Source organism: Sinohyriopsis cumingii, chromosome 12 (genome assembly GCF_028554795.1).
Source record: "Sinohyriopsis cumingii isolate HCF-2022 chromosome 12, ASM2855479v2, whole genome shotgun sequence".
Taxonomy (NCBI): Eukaryota; Metazoa; Mollusca; class Bivalvia; order Unionida; family Unionidae; genus Sinohyriopsis; species Sinohyriopsis cumingii.
In genome coordinates, this window is record NC_142972.1 from 16,144,558 (window position 1) to 16,162,774 (window position 18,217).

At 33.5% G+C, this 18,217-nt stretch overlaps 1 protein-coding gene across 1 annotated transcript in view; it reads left to right on the plus strand.

Moving 5' to 3' along the window:
• The window catches only part of LOC149786031 (E3 ubiquitin-protein ligase rnf213-alpha-like), a 451,244-nt gene that overhangs the window by 199,116 nt on the left and 233,911 nt on the right, over positions 1–18,217 (plus strand). The window contains exons 40-45 of the mRNA XM_089978103.1: positions 1,533–1,655; positions 7,540–7,660; positions 8,228–8,469; positions 11,851–11,933; positions 13,954–14,087; positions 15,249–15,341. Coding sequence (XP_089834229.1) covers positions 1,533–1,655; positions 7,540–7,660; positions 8,228–8,469; positions 11,851–11,933; positions 13,954–14,087; positions 15,249–15,341 — 796 coding nt within the window. The remainder of the gene's footprint in view (positions 1–1,532; positions 1,656–7,539; positions 7,661–8,227; positions 8,470–11,850; positions 11,934–13,953; positions 14,088–15,248; positions 15,342–18,217) is intronic.

Below are 18,217 nucleotides of genomic sequence, written 5' to 3' on the forward strand. Positions count from 1 at the left end.
CATCCAGTATGGCTACCATGGCAGCAATATCAAAAATGTTACTTTAGCTACTCATAAATGGAATGCTATATGAGAAGTTGCTTTTCTTCAGAAATGCTTTTATGATGTGGTCCTCTTGAAAATCCTATTATTGGTACTCCTCTTTAATGAATGGCCATTAAAAATACAGACTCTAATATAATGGCACCATTTTTATAACATTGGACTGTTGTTGCAATTAGAATGCCTGATTCTGTAATCTATTACTACAACATTCAAGGTTTACCTAAACCCAAGAAACACTGAATAAGAAAGACTCATCATGATACCCAACTGGTCATAAATGGTGATGATCTTACATTCATTATGTTCTCTTGAGCAGGCATCTTTAAAATCTTGATATTTTCTCCTGAATTGATGGTCATAACAACATGAGGTTTCACTAAAAGACTTCTTATGTCTAGTTGTTCCTATATGAAAATAGTTCTGGTGTGATGTCCAATATTGCTGCCACAGCAGCCATCTTTAAAATTTAGTTACTCCATTCCTGAATGAAAAGTCTTATTGACATGAGGTTTTGTCCAGAATTTCTAGTTGATCATAAATGAAAACAGTGCTGCTTGCTATCCAATGTGGCTTTCACACTGTCCATTTTAAAGATCTTCTTGCTACTCATCCTGAATGGATAGTCATATGAAGATGGGGATTTTACTGAAAGACTTCTTACAATGTTTAGTAGGTCCTAAAAGAAAATGGTACTGCCCTAGAGAGAGAGAGAGACAGAGTGAGAGAGAGAAGAGTTTTAACATAAAACGTGGTTACAGTGAACCTAGACATAGTAAAGGCATTCGCAAATGTTAAACTAAAATTGAAAATTGCAATTTTAAACATATCTTAAGTAGATAAAGTTATAGCATAGAACAGTTCACATATTTCAGGGCCACATATGTGTTTAATGAAAATTTCTCCAGAGCATTCACTTTTTTCACTATCATTCGAGTTTTCTATTTATCCAGTGTAGAATCACAAGTGATTTTTCATACATTGAAGATTTTTGTTGTTGTTGTTGTTGTTGTGGTGTTTAACACCATTTTGTAGCACACAATAGGCTATACATGGCAGCCAGTATTAATGGTGGAGGAAGAACCTGAGAAAACCCCGGAGAGAACCACTGACCCACGAGAAGCTACTGGCATGCTTTCTCACATACCTACATTGGCTGACTCTGAGACTCGAACCCACGTAGACACGGGTGAGATGGCAATGATCCGTAATGAAGAGTGCTTTAGACCACTCAGCCACTCGGGGGCCCCCATTGAAGAAGAAAAAACTTGTTTAGTAGTATTGGATTTGCTGGATAGGGGTTATACTACCAAGGTATTATGACTGAGTAAGTATTTTTTGAAGAAAGATATACTACTTCAAAACTTGATATCTATTACATTGATAAATTTTATAATCCAAATTACCTAGTAAGTTGCAATATCATTTGGCTTTAAGACCAATATAAGCCAAGTGATAAATCTTGAGCCCACTTGTTTCATTTTTTTAAGGGAGAAAAAAATAGAGAGGCTATGTCAGGTGATGGGAAATACAATGCCTCATGACCCAGATGACACCTATGAATTGACAACAGACAATGTTAAAAAGATTCTGGCCATCTACATGAGATTCAGGTGAGATTTTTGGACATGTAAGTATTGTATATGCAGCTTTTTTTAAATTTTTGTTCCCCCATCCTTTTGATGAAGAAAAGGGGAACATTGTCTACAATGCTTCCATCCATCTCTCCTTGACACTTTTGTTTATGCTCAATAACTAAAGCTATTTCAGATTAATGAATTAAACGTTTGTATACTTGTACATCATCACTTAATTAAGGTAAGTTGCATATCAAATTGAGTATGCTGTATTTAAAGTGAATGGCATAGCATAATATTTTACATTTTAATCGCACTTTCCCTTCTGCTGTTACTGCGTTCATTTGAGATTAAGGTGTGAAATTTTGTGTACTTAGACATCACCACTAGAAGGTGTTTTGAGTCCTATATTTATAGTCCTGGTCACAGCTCAGTATTCTACACTTTCCATCACACCTTCTCTGCTCTATAACTTTTCAGCTGTTTGAATCAAGCTTTGATACTTATGCATGATCCCTAGAATGTCTTGTGTACCATATTGGGACCTGTCTTAAATGTCAAGGTCACAGCTGTGTGTTTTTCTTTCTTTTCCATCACACTTCTTTTCTAATACATACAATTATAGCTAAGATTAAAAATACAGCTTGGGACATATATATGATATTGAACTGAAATCTGATTTTGTCTGGAAGAAGTTATGGAAGGAAATGGCCATTCGTTGTGTTATACAAGAAATCTTTATCATTTTTACACAGCGATCACAAATGATTTGCATTATGTACTCTCTCTTTCCATGACTACAAGGACATGCATAGATACTTTTGCACACACATTATGTTGTTTCCTGTAACTACTGTAAAGTTCCATATGGCAAACATACTTATGAACTGAAAATGTTTATGTCTATCCTGTCCTTTGAATCATTCAGTAGGTGATTTGTATTTATTTCAAAGGAATAAACCAGCAAATGGGTGCTAGATAATAAAGTTAAACATTAAATGACAGTTTGAAAACTATATATATATGACAAGACAGATTTTCATGAATACATTTTTAATACAGTACCTGCTAATATTGACTGAATTAGCATATCTTTTTTCTATCAATAAATGGAGCAAGAAAAACAAATATCTTGACTAAAATGCTTTAATGCAATTGCGAATATTATGTAAAAGGGACTTAAGTATTTTAAAAAAAAGTTGAACAGTTTTGTGCATACATTTGTCATGTATACAAGAACAAATAAAATGAGCCATAATCCTCCAAAATAATCTCTCTCTCTCTCTCTCTCTCTCTCTCTCTCTCTCTCTCTCTCTCTCTCTCTCTCTGTGTCTCATATGTGTGTGCATTTACAGAGCAATGAATACAAATATAGTTTGAAAAAAGTTTGAAATGTTTCTGTTACTGCATGTTGCTGATTATATTAAAGAACCAGTTCCTTGTAAACATGATAAGCTTTCTCACCTGTGTAAAATAAAATCCCAGATAGTACTTTCATTGAAATACCTTTTGTGACTGAAAATAAAGTAATGAAATACATGCAAAATCTAGAAATAACAACATTCACATGTGACAACTTGATTTGAACAAAATTATTATGGATAGGAACATTTGTCATTTCCGAAAGCATAACATACAAATTCCTGACCTAGGGAGAGCTGTGTGGTGGTTAGTGGTGATTAGTGTGCTGTAATCACAACTAGATTTGAATCCTAGCACTGTACCATTGTAGGTACAGGTTTATCTGTCATCTGCATAAAAAGTCGGGTCCTTATATCAAGAGCATCATCCACATCATCAAACATAGATACTTTACTCTATGGAACATTACTGAGATCTTCCAGAAATTTGCCTTATCATAAAGCTTAGATGACCTGTATGTTATGGTTTTATTAGTTTGGGATTCTACAACTGTTGTTAGACCAGATTTTCTGGTTAGGAAAATGAGGAAGTGATCACAAAGACTTCTCTTTTGAATATGTATTTTTGTCGTATTTTATTCCATTTTTATATAGATATGATCTATTAGAGTTATTGAGTAGTCAGTTTGTCATGTTGGTTGGTCCATTAATTGGGTTAGACCAAATGTTTTAGCGAATTTCAATCAATTTCTGTTAGTGTTATTTTTCATTATATCCCTGTTGAAGTCGCCTAAAATATTAATTTCTTTTGGGTCATCAGTCACTTTATCTAGTTGCTTTTCAAAATGCTCATTCCAACTGACCTTCACATAGGAGACCTAAAGACAAAACCCAATGGGAATGGTTCTGTATTTGTTGTTTGATTTACCAGGATCCATATTGCTTCAATTTTATATGACTCTAGATCACTTGTCCTTTGCATAGAAAGCCATTTCTCTCATATACAACAACACGACTAACCTTTGAGCCTATATCACATCTGATTGGTGTGCTATAGCCATTAATGAACAAGAACTCAATTGCTTGATTGTTTTTAACTTTGTTTCATTTAAACCCAGAATATGTCCATTACTGAAGATGCTTTAATTCTGTATACATGCAGTTGATCTTAGATTATCCAAACTAATCATGGATATCTACGAAAATGGTTTGGATATTTAATAGTTTATGTCAGTAATTATGTACTTTAGTATAAAATATGTTGAGCCTATAGTAAAAGTGATACAGGTCATGTACTATTTCATTAATGGGTGTAATTTTTTAGAATTTGATTACACGTGCCTTTACAGGCAATTATTCACTTTATTTGGATCTTCATACATCCATATTTCTTTGGAAGGTGATTATTTACATGCACCAAGAAACACTTAGAGCAAAACTCATGGTTACAGTAGATCAACAGTTTTGGATGAGGTCAGCCAAGATACAATCAGGTACAAGCCTTGTGTCATGCACTTTGATGCCACAATGAAAGCTGCACACATTGAAAAAAATTTATATTACGCTATATTGTGATGGTTAGACCTGACATGCTTTTTTCATGACCCAGTTTAGTACCTGGCCCCCATTGTAAAAGTCCATAGCAATCCATAATTTTTGTCTTGAAGTTTCTTGGTGACTGTTAAGATGCAGAGCATTCAGTAATTAGGATTGAATATACTTTGATTAAACAATATTAATATGAAATTTGAGAACTAATTTCTCATGCCCTCATGTGAATGCTGACATCACATAACATTTGTCACTCTGCAACATACTTTTTTTTAGCCTTTGCAAGGAAAATTAACCTCCTTCATTTGCATGTAATTATATTTTTGACTTGTTTCTTAATTTTTGGCTCACCTGATCAGAGGCTAATTGAGATGATTGTATGGACCTGTTCTGTTATACTAGGTCCATTGTCCAACATTTTGTTAAAACTTGTTGTTGAAGACTCCAGAGGCTTCATTTATGGTCCAAGTTTTGGTCAGACTTAGTATGTATCTTAAAGACATGATCCTGCATCTTATTGATTGAGCTTGTAGACACTCTACAGGTCATTGTTGTTTATCTCTGATGCACACCAATAAATATAAGTATCAGAATTTCTTCATATATGTATTTGTGTAAAAATGATCTCCATATAAATATTTACAGATGGTTTTTGCAGAAAATTTGACACTTTTAAAAGTCTTGAATATCTTGAAGCAGATTTTGATGTATGATGAACGAATTTGAGAGATGCTGATTTTGCAGTATTAAAGTACTGGAAATATTTGTTATTGGATGCATTAATGGTTGTCTAAAAAGTTTCTTAGATATAAATCAAAGTCTTGTCTCCAGGCAGCTGGAAGATATCCAGGTGACAAATCTGGTTCTATACATGACTTATCCTTTTTATTCAGAGAAAGTGATCCTTTAAGTATGATATAGGAAAAGAGAAAAGTGACAGCAACATTAAATTTAGTAGAATGTGGTCTTTGTCCTCTACAGTTTCAATACATTTGTGAATTTACACAAGCTGACTTATGTCAACCATCCATGTCAGCAGTATTGGGTTGACTTGTGCCTCTTGCTCTTTTAGACTTTCCTTTAAACTCTGAAATTTACATATATTTTTTATGAAGGAATGAATCTTGGTTTAACTGTTTGTCATTACTCAGAGGGTGCATTACATGCTAGTTTGAATCTATTATCATCAAAATCAAGAATAGATCAATAGTTCAGGTTACAGTCTGATTTGTCTGTCTGCTTCCAAACTTGATGGCAGTTTAAGGTAAATGGATGAAGCTTGGTATACAATCACTGATCAGCTTGGTATACAGCCACTGATCAGCTTGGTACATAGTCACTGATCAGCTTGGTATACAGTCACTGATCAGCTTGGTACACAGTCACTGATCAGCTTGGTATACAATCACTGATCAGCTTGGTACACAGTCACTGATCAGCTTGATACACAGTCACTGATCAGCTTGGTATACAATCACTGATCAGCTTGGTACACAGTCACTGATCAGCTTGGTACACAGTCACTGATCAGCTTGGTACACAGTCACTGATCAGCTTGGTATACAGCCACTGATCAGCTTGGTATACAGTCACTGATCAGCTTGGTATACAATCACTGATCAGCTTGGTACACAGTCACTGATCAGCTTGGCATACAATCACTGATCAGCTTGGTACACAGTCACTGATCAGCTTGGTACACAGTCACTGATCAGCTTGGTATACAATCACTGATCAGCTTGGTACACAGTCACTGATCAGCTTGGTACACAGTCACTGATCAGCTTGGTATACAGTCACTGATCAGCTTGGTATACAGTCACTGATCAGCTTGGTATACAATCACTGATCAGCTTGGTATACAGTCAGCTTGGTACACAGTCACTGATCAGCTTGGTATACATTCACTGATCAGCTTGGTATACAATCACTGATCAGCTTGGTACACAGTTACTGATCAGCTTGGTATACAGTCACTGATCAGTTTATTGCTCCTTTTCTGTGCTTTTGCTGTAATACCATGATAGGTGGGCAACAAAAATTATGTTATCCAAATTTGCTTCTCTTCTTTCTGAAAGATACCATAAATTTATGTTATTTATTCTATTCTGAATTGAGAATACTTGTTGTAGCATGTATTTTCAAGTACATTTTAGTTGATCTTTATTCATGTATGGCTGTATGGTCTTACAATATATCACTGAATAGATTTGTATACATAATAATTTTTAAATCTAATTGTTTCATGAAGGAATTTTTTCATTGAATTTATTAAATGGTGACATCTAACAAAAATACATGGAGGGACAACATAAAATGTCATAAATAGAATGTTATAAATGGCTTGGGCATTTACATTTAAGGTCTAGACAATTACATCCCAGCATTTCAGACATTTTGTTAGCTGTTTTTATATTCTTTTATTTTCATATAGGCCATGTGAACTTATGGTATGACCTTGTGTCATTTGTTCATTTTCTGTGAACTTCTCAAAAACCATGAAATCAGTTTCAACCAAACCTGGTAGAGAGCATTCTGGCAAGATAGGCTTTCAGATTTGAATAGAGGATGTTGCTTTTGTTATCAAAGATGGCTACCGTGACTAAAACTAGATAAACCTTGAAATGGCTTGTCAAACACCACTCTCCAGCATTTGACCAAATTTGACAAAAAGTGTCTTCACATATTGGTCTTTCAAGTTTGCACAGATGATGCCAATCTAATATCAGGTATGGCCACTGTTAGTAAAGCAAGCAGAAGGATTCAAATATTTCAATATTTGACAAATGTTACTGATTTGCCATGAAATATGGATTAAGATAAAATAATAGAGAAACATTGAAACAGCTGTTTGTAACATACATTATCGACAGCACTGGAAGAAATTTCTACAGAAAACATTCCTACCATCCTGGATTTCATTGCCAGCTAATCCATCATTTGACTATTAGGCAAATTACATCCAGGTGAATGACTTCAGGCCCCTTGGGTCTCTTTTTTTTAACAAGGTGTGACATTCCTGTGATCATCATGGGAGAAACAGGCTGTGGTAAAACCAGATTAGTCAAGTTCATGTGTGCACTACAGACCCCATGTGGAACAGATGTGAAAAATATGATACTGATGAAAGTAAGTGCAAATGTTTATATCTCCTGTTCTTCAAGTTTAATTAGAATTGACAGTTTAAATCAATACATTGTGATGCAAGAGGAATGTTCATGGTTTCATGGTTTACTCTTGCCTAAGACCTCATCAAATCCTTATTTATTATTATATTATTATTATTCAGCACCATGTATAATTTTTTGGACAGTTTATGAGTATGTTTGTTACACATTGGGATACAAAACAATGTTGAAGGATCTAAGTAGATCATAAATATTGCACTGCCTAGAATATTTGCTTTGACTTTCTGAAAACTCACCAACAGTTAATCACAAGATGTATTTAAACTATTGCTATCCAAGATGAAGTTGCACTGTCTTGATATGTTGATTTAATAGACTAAGTGTAATTAAACTTATTTATAAAGAACTTATTAAGAATGTCTGAAAGCTATTACTTCATATTTTTTTATATTGATGAAAGTAAGTGCCTTGGACATAGTAGTTTGTTCACTTGGCCTTATATTTCATGTGCTGATAAACCATTAAGTGCCAACCAACCAATCATTCAACCAGTCTTTTTTTTCTACAGGTGCATGGTGGCACAACAAATGCAGACATAAAGAGAAAAGTAGAGGAAGCAAGGAATATTGCGCAACAGAATACAGACCAGTATGGACCTCACATGTACACAGTGCTTTTCTTTGATGAAGCAAACACAACAGAGGCTATAGGAATGATCAAGGAGATCATGTGTGATAAGTCCATTGAAGGAAAACCACTTGACAAATGTGACCGCCTCAGATTTGTTGCTGCATGCAATCCATACAGGAAGTGAGCTATGATTCTTCAAAAAACCTAACATTTGATAGGTTTCCCTCTGGTTTTTAATATGAGTGAATACAGCTATTGCTATGCCCTTATGTCTGTCTGTAATAAGTATATCCATAAATAATGTTTTTTTCTGGAGCATATCTGAAACCATTCAGGGTATTTAAACCAGACTTGTAATACATGTGAAGCACTTTGTATATAGTTGCCTTTGATACTCAGATTTTCGCTTTTAAAACTTTTTATGTTACTGTTGAAACAATGTGCATGTACATTGGAAAACTTATAGGCATTTGGTCATAGAATAAGAATATAAACTAAGAATGGCAGAACTATATGGTATTTACATAAGCAGCGGATACATCATCTGTAGTTACTGGCCAGAAAACATGCTTTCAAAATTCTTAGTTAAAAGCATAATGAGAATATTAGAAATATAGCAAACTTAATTGTTGTTACATCAAGTCATAACTTCATGAAATCAACATGAAAATTAGTTTTTTTTTTCTTCTCAAAAATTATAAGTGTTACAATCGTTATATCTAATCTGCTAAAAGAAGAGATGAATCTATAGCATTGATGAAATTTGACCTGGTACTTGCCATTTGCATTGCTAGTTCACATGAGTACACAGATCTTGCAACCCACATTTTCATGACATCATAGGTCTAGTTGTCACTTGATATCAACAATAACCGGTTTCAAATCTTAAAGAGACTGCTCCTGTGGCCTAGTGGTTAAAGCATCTGCCTCAGATGCAAGAGATTGCAGGTTCGAACCCTAGCCAAGTCATACCAAAGACTTTTTACAAAAATGGTACTAGCAGCTACCTCACTTGGCACTCAGCATTAAGAGGTTAGTGTTAGGACTGGTTGGTCCGGTGTCAGGATCATGTGACTGCTATGTGTCTGCAGGCATGATGCCCCAGTCACCCACCAGCTAGACATCACTATAAACTGCCACACTTCAGACAATCTTTGCAATATGACTGAAATATTGTTAAAGCTATGCTAAAAATCCAAAACACACACATAAAAATGTTATAAAACATAAAATAAAATAGTAAATGAAAGTTAGATACTTGTAATAACAAAAATGAAAGAACAAAAAATTATCTATACATTTATTCCGAGAACAACAACCAGGTTTTGTTTTATCACATGACTACCATGATGACATGTGCTCTCCGCTTGATGAATCTGACAGGCCTGATTGCTGCGGTAGTGACAGGATTCTGGTTGTTCTTGAAATAAATATGCTCTTTCTGGTTTTTACAAAAGGTATCTGACTTTCATGCAGTGTATTTGAATTGTTTGACAGCGTGAGAAAGGAGTTTATTTTTGATGTCACATGACTATTGGACTTCTTTTGTCATAGCACAGGTGCTCAACGCATGCATGATGTTGAAAAAAAGCAATAATCTGAAGAAAAAACATCATACCGATTGACAACATTACCTCAGATTACTTCCATGACCCGTTTTGACATAGGACCTTGTCTATCATACTATAAGAGTACTCCCATGACCAATTTTGACATAGGACCCTATCATACTATAAAAGAGTACTCCCATGACCCATTTTGACATAGGACCCTGTCTATCATACTATAAAAGAGTACTCCCATGACCCATTTTGACATAGGACCCTGTCTATCATACTATAAAAGAGTACTCCCATGACCTATTTTGACATAGGACCCTGTCTATCATACTATAAAAGAGTATGATAGACAGGATCCTATGTCAGAACATGTCATGGGAGTAATCTGAGGTAATGTTGTCACTCTGTATGATTTTTCCCTTCTGATTATTGCTTTTTCCAAAATCAAGCTCTCGTTGAGCACCTGTGTTGCATTAATAAGAAGCGATACAAACCCTTTTAGTATCAGTAGGTATATATTGTCCGGAGCAGTAGAGAATTCCTTTCATGGCAAAAAGTTCTTGAAATAAATAGTGTTGGGACCAACTTTTTACAATATGCATGGGTCCTTATCTCTGTGAAATTGTATATGAATAGATTATCTACTGAATCTCAACCAGAAATTTTGGAAAAACCTTGGTTTGCAAAAAAGACATTACTTTGAAAGTTTGAAAGGTTGCTGACAACTTGATTTTATCTTGGTGAAAGTCCAAGGAATTTTTGCAGCTAAACCACTAATCAGAAAATACAACTTAATGTTCAAAATCAGTTTAATTGCACAAAGTATTTTACAAAATTCCCAAAGACTAATCAAATTTGGTTTCAGTATATATTACTGCATAAAATTCTTGAAATAAAAACACCTTTTTATAAAAATTAGAGTTTCAGATAATAATAAATGTTATTTTTAAAATGTACTTATTCACCTGAAACATTATCCCATCTTTTTTGGCACTGTGTCTTGTGATTCAGTTTTGAAATGATTTTAAATAATGAATCAGAAATAACACTAACTTCTCGAGTACCTTTTCATTTAAAGTAATAATTGTAGGTCTGTTAGATGTGGGTTATGCAATTAATTTGATACTAGTCACATGTAAAAGATACATATGTATTATACACCAGGGAAGAAAACCTTGTTCTACCTTTATATAGAAACATTTTAAAATGATACTACATTTATGAGATGGACTTGGGCAAAGAAACAGTAAACTGGATCTTTTGAATTTGAATGTTACACATATATTAATTTAGTTGTATAGAACATTTATAGTGATGTCTCTCATTTGGAACTACTGAGATACATTTATAAAATCGTTATGAAGCTAAGACAATTCATTCCCTGAGATGAATGCTTGCTTGTCCATTTTACCTTGGATATTAAAAATTTCTTAATGCATGTGATGGATTTTCTTCATACTTATGATGAATCATTAATAAGCTTAAGATAATTCATTCTCTGAAATGCATTCTTGCCACTTTTTATCTTGAGGTCAAGGTTACAGGCATGTAAATTTTCATTAAATATTTGGTTAAAATTGTTTCATTTGCTTATAACACCTAAATCGCTTGATAGATTTTGTTCATAGATTGAATGAATTTTTATGAAGTTAAGAAAATTATTGCTGTGACATGCTTGCTGAACCTTTTCACCTTGGGGTCGCATCTTTTACAACAATGCTTCAATCAGAGGCTTGACACATAGGCCATGGCTTTTATCTTTTAATTCCATTTTAGTTTCCAATGACATTTAAAGTAAGATTCAAAGAAGCTGTCAGTATGTGCACTGTGTACAGTAAAGCGTAAATAAAACAGGATGTTTCTCATGTTCACTATTCATCAACAATAACTAAAGATCAAAGACAATATTTATTATGATTCACTTTTCTTTTGGTGGAATTCTATTTAATCTACTAGTACAATTAAACTTGTTTGTATTTTGTGCATTTCTATTAAATTTCAGGCACTCAGAGGCCTTGATAAAGCGACTGGAGCAGGCTGGACTGGGATACCATGTAGATGCTGACAAAACCATAGACAGGCTGGGTAATCATAAAACGTTTCTGATCTATCCTAAGATTTTTTATGATGTGCAGAAATAAATTATTTTTATTTTAACTTTTGCTGTATTGATTATTGCAGTCTAGTCCAGTAGAGACCCCATACAACATTGTGTCTTATATAGGTCATTTATTATAAATCTATTGACAATTTTGTTACAATGCACAGCAGAGATCTCATAAGTTATGTACATTGTTGACGTTTCTTATTGCTCTCATTATTCTTTTCCTTTTGAGTTGTCATTGTTTACTCCCAGGTGAGGCATTTGAGTGTTCTGAAGCTTCCTCCATTCATAAGAATTTACAGATATATAACTTTTTAATAGACTCTCAGAAATGTTCATCATCTAAATATATTTTTACCAAGATCTTGGAAATAAATGTTAGCTTCAGAAGAACAGAATTTTATAAATAATGATTGATTCCCCCCCCCCTTTTGGGGCAAAAATTACTTATTATTTAAGCAGTGACATTGTATGGAAATGTATAATACAGGAAATAAAATAACATTTATTTACTTAAATCTAGATATTAATGAAATCATTTATTATTATTATTAGAGGTTTTGATATTTAGCACATTCAGAAATGTTTAATCTGGTAATATTAAATATAACAAAATGGAATTAGTGGAAATAAAAAATAATCTTCGGGTTTAATTGAATGGAGGGCATCAGTGGCATAAAATTATTTCTTGTTTATTTGCTAATTGAAATTGTTTAAAAATTCACCTTTTTGATACCATCGTTTAAAATACATTGAATATTAGTGCAGATGGGACACTTTAACATCAGAATCTTGTCTTTGAGTATTCCAGCAAAATGTCTATTTGACATTAGTCTGGATGCCATGCCAGATATCAAACATTTGCACAGAAAATTTAAGTTCAAATTGTTCATGTAAAACACACACATAAGAAAATCCAACTTGGAACAAATTTAACATGTGTCAAATCAGAATCAAGTCTAAATTTCTCACATGATAACTCACTTGAGAAATTAGAGCTTTGCCTTATTTTCAAACATGAAAAAAATGTAATGGAAAAAAATATTTTCTTAGTTGTAGATTCTTATGTGAACATTAAAATTCTCACCTGAGCAAAATCTGCTCATGTGAAATTTTGTTTAGTTATTCCTTGACTCACAAGCTACCTGATTTGCATACATTGTTAACATTGTTCAAATGTGCAGTTTGTAAGAAGCTCTTGAGAATTCGTAAGATTTTTCTGCATGGATTGGAGCACCACTGCCCAGGGGCAATGTAGAAAGCATTGTTATTGCATGAGGCTGCTCAATACCCTGCCTGGTTGTCAATGACAGAGTTGTGTCTAGGGGACTACTTGCAGACGTGATTTGCAGAGTACTTCTTGGTGTTTGATTTGCAGAACTACTGAGCCTAACTTTAGCTGGATTCATTGGTGTGTCTCAGGGAAGTGACTTCAGTTCCAGCTGTTCAAAGAAGACAGAACTCTTGAAGAAACAATGACAGGATAATAAGCATATAAAATATTTCCACTTTCAACACTGATGACATGTAATTGGTGTCTGCTAACTGGGCTAATGCAACAGACAGCCCCCATCTCAGATTTGCCATACAGAAATGTTGTGGGCATGTCTGAGGAAATTAATAGTGCAGAAAGGCAAATGAAAACATTGACATTGCAGTGACCATCTTTTTAAATTTGCATAAAATTCTGACATCAGCCAGGCTATCAGCTTTGATCACTGTTTTGATTGAAGTCTTCTAAACATTCCATTTATATGGTAATATGTTGTATGCGAGGTAATCCAGTGTGTCCTGCTTTTTTATCAAATCTCGTTCATTATTTGTTCATCTGGAGCAGCTCATGGTGTTTCTTCTTCATGTTTAGATATATCAACCATACTCGCCAATCCAAGCTCAAGCTGTTACTTATCTAACCATTTTCCCTTCTACTGTCAAAGGAAACTTGTAAAAATGAGGTAGTTTGAGAGAGTGTTACAATAAGAATTTGTTCAATATTGACAGGTCGGGTTCCAATGAGGAGATTGGTGTACAGGGTACAGCCACTACCACAGAGTTTGTTGCCCCTGGTATGGGACTTTGGACAGTTGAACACACAGACTGAAGACCTCTACATCAGACAGATGGTCAGGAGATATGTAAGTACCCTACCTACCAATTCAAAGCATGCTGCATGAAAAACATGATTTTCAAATATCAAACCTCCTAACACAAATTTTCAATTATGTATCCATAACAGGGTGTATAAACAAGCAGTGAAAAAACAAAAAAAATTGTATTGCACAATTCATCCAACAAATTGCATCTTATATGCTGTTAGAAAAACCTGAAAGCAGGATGCAGGAGAAGTAACTGAGTAGTTATGGATAAGAACATTTTGGTGCATTGCCCCAGAAAAAAATTAAAATGGCAAAAAGATCAGAAATATTTTATTATTAAATCATTTTTCTGCTAGATCTTAGCATTGTCTTTTGAAAATAAAATAAAACAATGATAGAAAACACAGTGAGATTAAATGTTATTGTCATAAAGAATGATTATTCTAAAAATCCTAGTTTATTCTGACAATTTTATTTTTCATATTTAAAGGTCAGAAGAGCATCATTTATCTATTGCTATTTTTCCCACAAGTTTAAAATTCCTGCAAAAATAAGAGGCTCCAAAATTAACTATAGTCTGTAATTGAAAGTGTCTATTCAAATTAAATTTTAATTGAGTTAGACTGCTTACAGACACTACCTCCTCACTTTTCAACAAGGGCATAGTGGTGACTGAAATAAACAAAATTTAAATCCACTCCTGAAAAACAACAAAAAAACAAAAACAATCAAGTTAAAAGATATCAAGCCACATAAAGCTAACCCCTGAATCCAGGCCTGGTGAATACATTACAAGCTTGTTTACTATGCATATGTCCTGGACAAGTATTGAGAAACTATTGTGTGTCTGTTTTCTTTATAATACTAGACTGATTGTTTATTGATGAGATAAAAAAAAGTTTGCTATTTTGCATGTTGAATTTTTTTGAGATAGGGTATTCCACCTTTTCGTGGCCTAAAATATTTGATCTCATAAAATAACAAGTGTTTTGAAATACATGCATTTTCTTATATTCCAGAATGAAAAATCAAATCAATATGGCATTTTCACCACAAGACTTATTATATCTAATCTATATTAACTGAAAATTATCGCTACTCCATAATGGTTTGTCATTTTGGCATCTGGTTTTCACCATAATGATATCTAGTTTTTGTCCTAAATGACAATTCACACTTAATGTCTTTTGTTGATTGCAGATTAAAAATGGCAGACTTCCTGTTGTACAAGGATTGATTAAGGTGGTCAGTAGAGTTCTTACTGCCTCTCAGGACTTCATGAGACAACAACAGGTACTCATATATTACTAAAAGGTAATGTGCTTTCTCACTCATGTACTGGATTTGATCTTAGGTACAAACTTCTGTTTTAGTTGAAGGCTGCCTATTCAAGGCTGAGGTAAGCAGCAAGTCCACTTTTTTCAAATTTTAAAACAGTTTTGCATGCATGTCAACTTTATGCTTCTTTAGAACTAAAATGGTTTTAGGATTTAGCTCGCCTGTGAGCCTCTGGCATGAACCTGCATCCATTGTCTATTCATCTGCCTACATTTTCTGTCTTCAGCTTCTCTAAGAATATACTTTGCAGGAATATTGCTTAAATCATGCTTTACTAACTTTTGTTGAGGGTGGCTTCACTAGTAACAGTGGGGTTTCCATAGAAACCAAACCCATGCAAAATTTTCCATATAGACTGGATATGGTATCCATACATACTTTTTCAGAAATAACCATATGGAAATGTTATGGATTCCTTACGTACTCCTTATGGAAAGTCCCATGGAATATGCAAATTAGTCCATGAGATCTGTAGGTTGTCCATATGGAATAAAATTAAAATTCCATATGGACTTTGGCAATAATCCATATGGAATTTGGCAATAGTCCACATGGAATTTTTGAAATATACCACATAAAATTTGTAAATGGGCCATATGGAATTTGTAAATAGTTCATATGGAATTTGGCATTAGTCCATCCCATAAAAAATTTCCCAGGTGTACTTAAAAAAGCTAAAAAAGCTTATGGGGTAATTCAAATGATAAAAACATACCAAAGCTGGCACATCTTCAAAAAAGAGCATTTGGGCAAATATCAATCCAGAAAGAAAGCATGGAAAGTTTAGCTGGTAGGTTAAAAATATTACCTATTAAAGACCGAATCTGTTTGAGAAAAGCCAAATTAATGTACAGGATATCTCATAATAGTGCTCCTGAATATTTACAATCACTATTCCAGTATAGGTTACCTGGTAATACTCACCACCTGCAATCCATGTCTACCAAACAGTATAAAATTCCCAAACCAAATAAGGAGTTATTTAAAAAAAGTTTCCAATACTCTGGAACTCTGCTCTGGAATAGTATTCCAGTTGAGATTAGAAATTCCCACTCTATTTCCATCTTCCAAACCCAACATATCCAGTGGCTTCAGAGATGCAGCTTAAATACATAAATTCCTTTGTATGAGGGCCTCAAGGTAGATTAGTTTTTAGCTAATTGTGTTACCCTCTTTAAATAAGGTCATTATTATTATTATTATAAGGCAGATTTCAGACAGGGTTTTTAAGCGCTTTCTGCCTAAACCATAAAAAAAATCTGCTTCAAATTTCTATTAAACTGCCTAATGATTCTTAGACATTATTGGGAATCAATGATAAATATTCACACTAATTTTTTTAATGGATCATAAATTTTATTTTGACAGAAATTATAAAATATGTTTTTCTTGTCCTCCTTTTCTTTCTTGCATGCAAAACCTAATCCTTGATGGCATCACTTAAGTCTTTTTCATTTCACTGAAGTTTGATGAGTTTTCACAAATATTTCGACCTAAACTTTCATTGAAATTGTGGTGAGATCTCACTAAAATTTCACTGAAATATTTGTGAGGTTTCACAGAAAATTTTACTTAAACTTTTGTAAATTTCACTAAAATTCTGATCAGTATATAGTATTTTACTGAAGTTTCAGTACTTTTTCAGACATTTCAGAAGGTTTCACATAAATATTGGATATGAATTAAACAGGACTTTATTAAGCAAGGTGATATTTAAGTGTGCATGAAAAAAATTATACAGATGTAAAAGTAATTATATGACATCCAAGGAAAGAGATATGGGAGTTATTAATAATAATAATAATAATAATAATAATAATAATAATAAAGACTTTATTTAGAGAAGGCAACTCAGTTTAATTACAGAACTAATCTACCTTGAGGCCTTCTATCTGTTATGTACAATATATACAGTATATACAACATGATGTGAAGAATCTGGCTTGACCCTAAATAATTAAGTGTTTTTAAAAATCAAACTATCAAACCTGAGTGGAACATATGCACAGGCATCTGTGAACATATAAACATATATGAAATATAAATATTAATCTGCATTGAAAAATTCAACTGTGAAAATGATGCAGAATTACAGAAAAGCATCCATTTGAGACATTGATTATAAAAAGAAGAAATACTGAGAACCTGCCTTATGTCACTTGTACTGCAGACTTGATTTTTTATTAATGTACTAACTATGATGTTGTTGTGGTTTCTTGAATTAGTCCTTGTTCCACAAGCAGCCATGACAAATGTTTTTCATGATATAATTACTTTTATTTTACACTAAATTCTAATACAACTAGAATATTTTGATAATATAAACAATAATACCACTCACAATATTGAAGGACGATTCTACTTGTGGGCCAAGAAAACTGTGCAAAGATATGACTATCTTTGATAGACATGGGTATTTGGCAACAATTCCCACCACTGGTCTATACGTTGTCCCTCCTTAAATTCTGGAAGTTTATCTGTTTGGAGTCATACAACTTCAAAATCATCCTGGTTCAATTCCTTGTCATATTTAGCATGTTAGCCACAACTGTAAAGCTCTTTATGGCACAAAAAGCAAAATACTAGTCCTGGTGTTCATTTTTCATACAGATTGACCAATTATGTTCCCATTGACTTTGCATTCAAGCTATTCTAATTGCCTCACATTTTTCAAATGGTTATTTAATCATATCCCGCTAAAAAATTTGAATTGCCATGTTTAGCAAGCATGCTTATTACCATCAGTTTCCGTTACGCGATGATTCATTGGGCAAGTACAAAATTTTGACCAGTCAGAAAGCTCTATACAGCAGTCATCTGTTGAATAATAA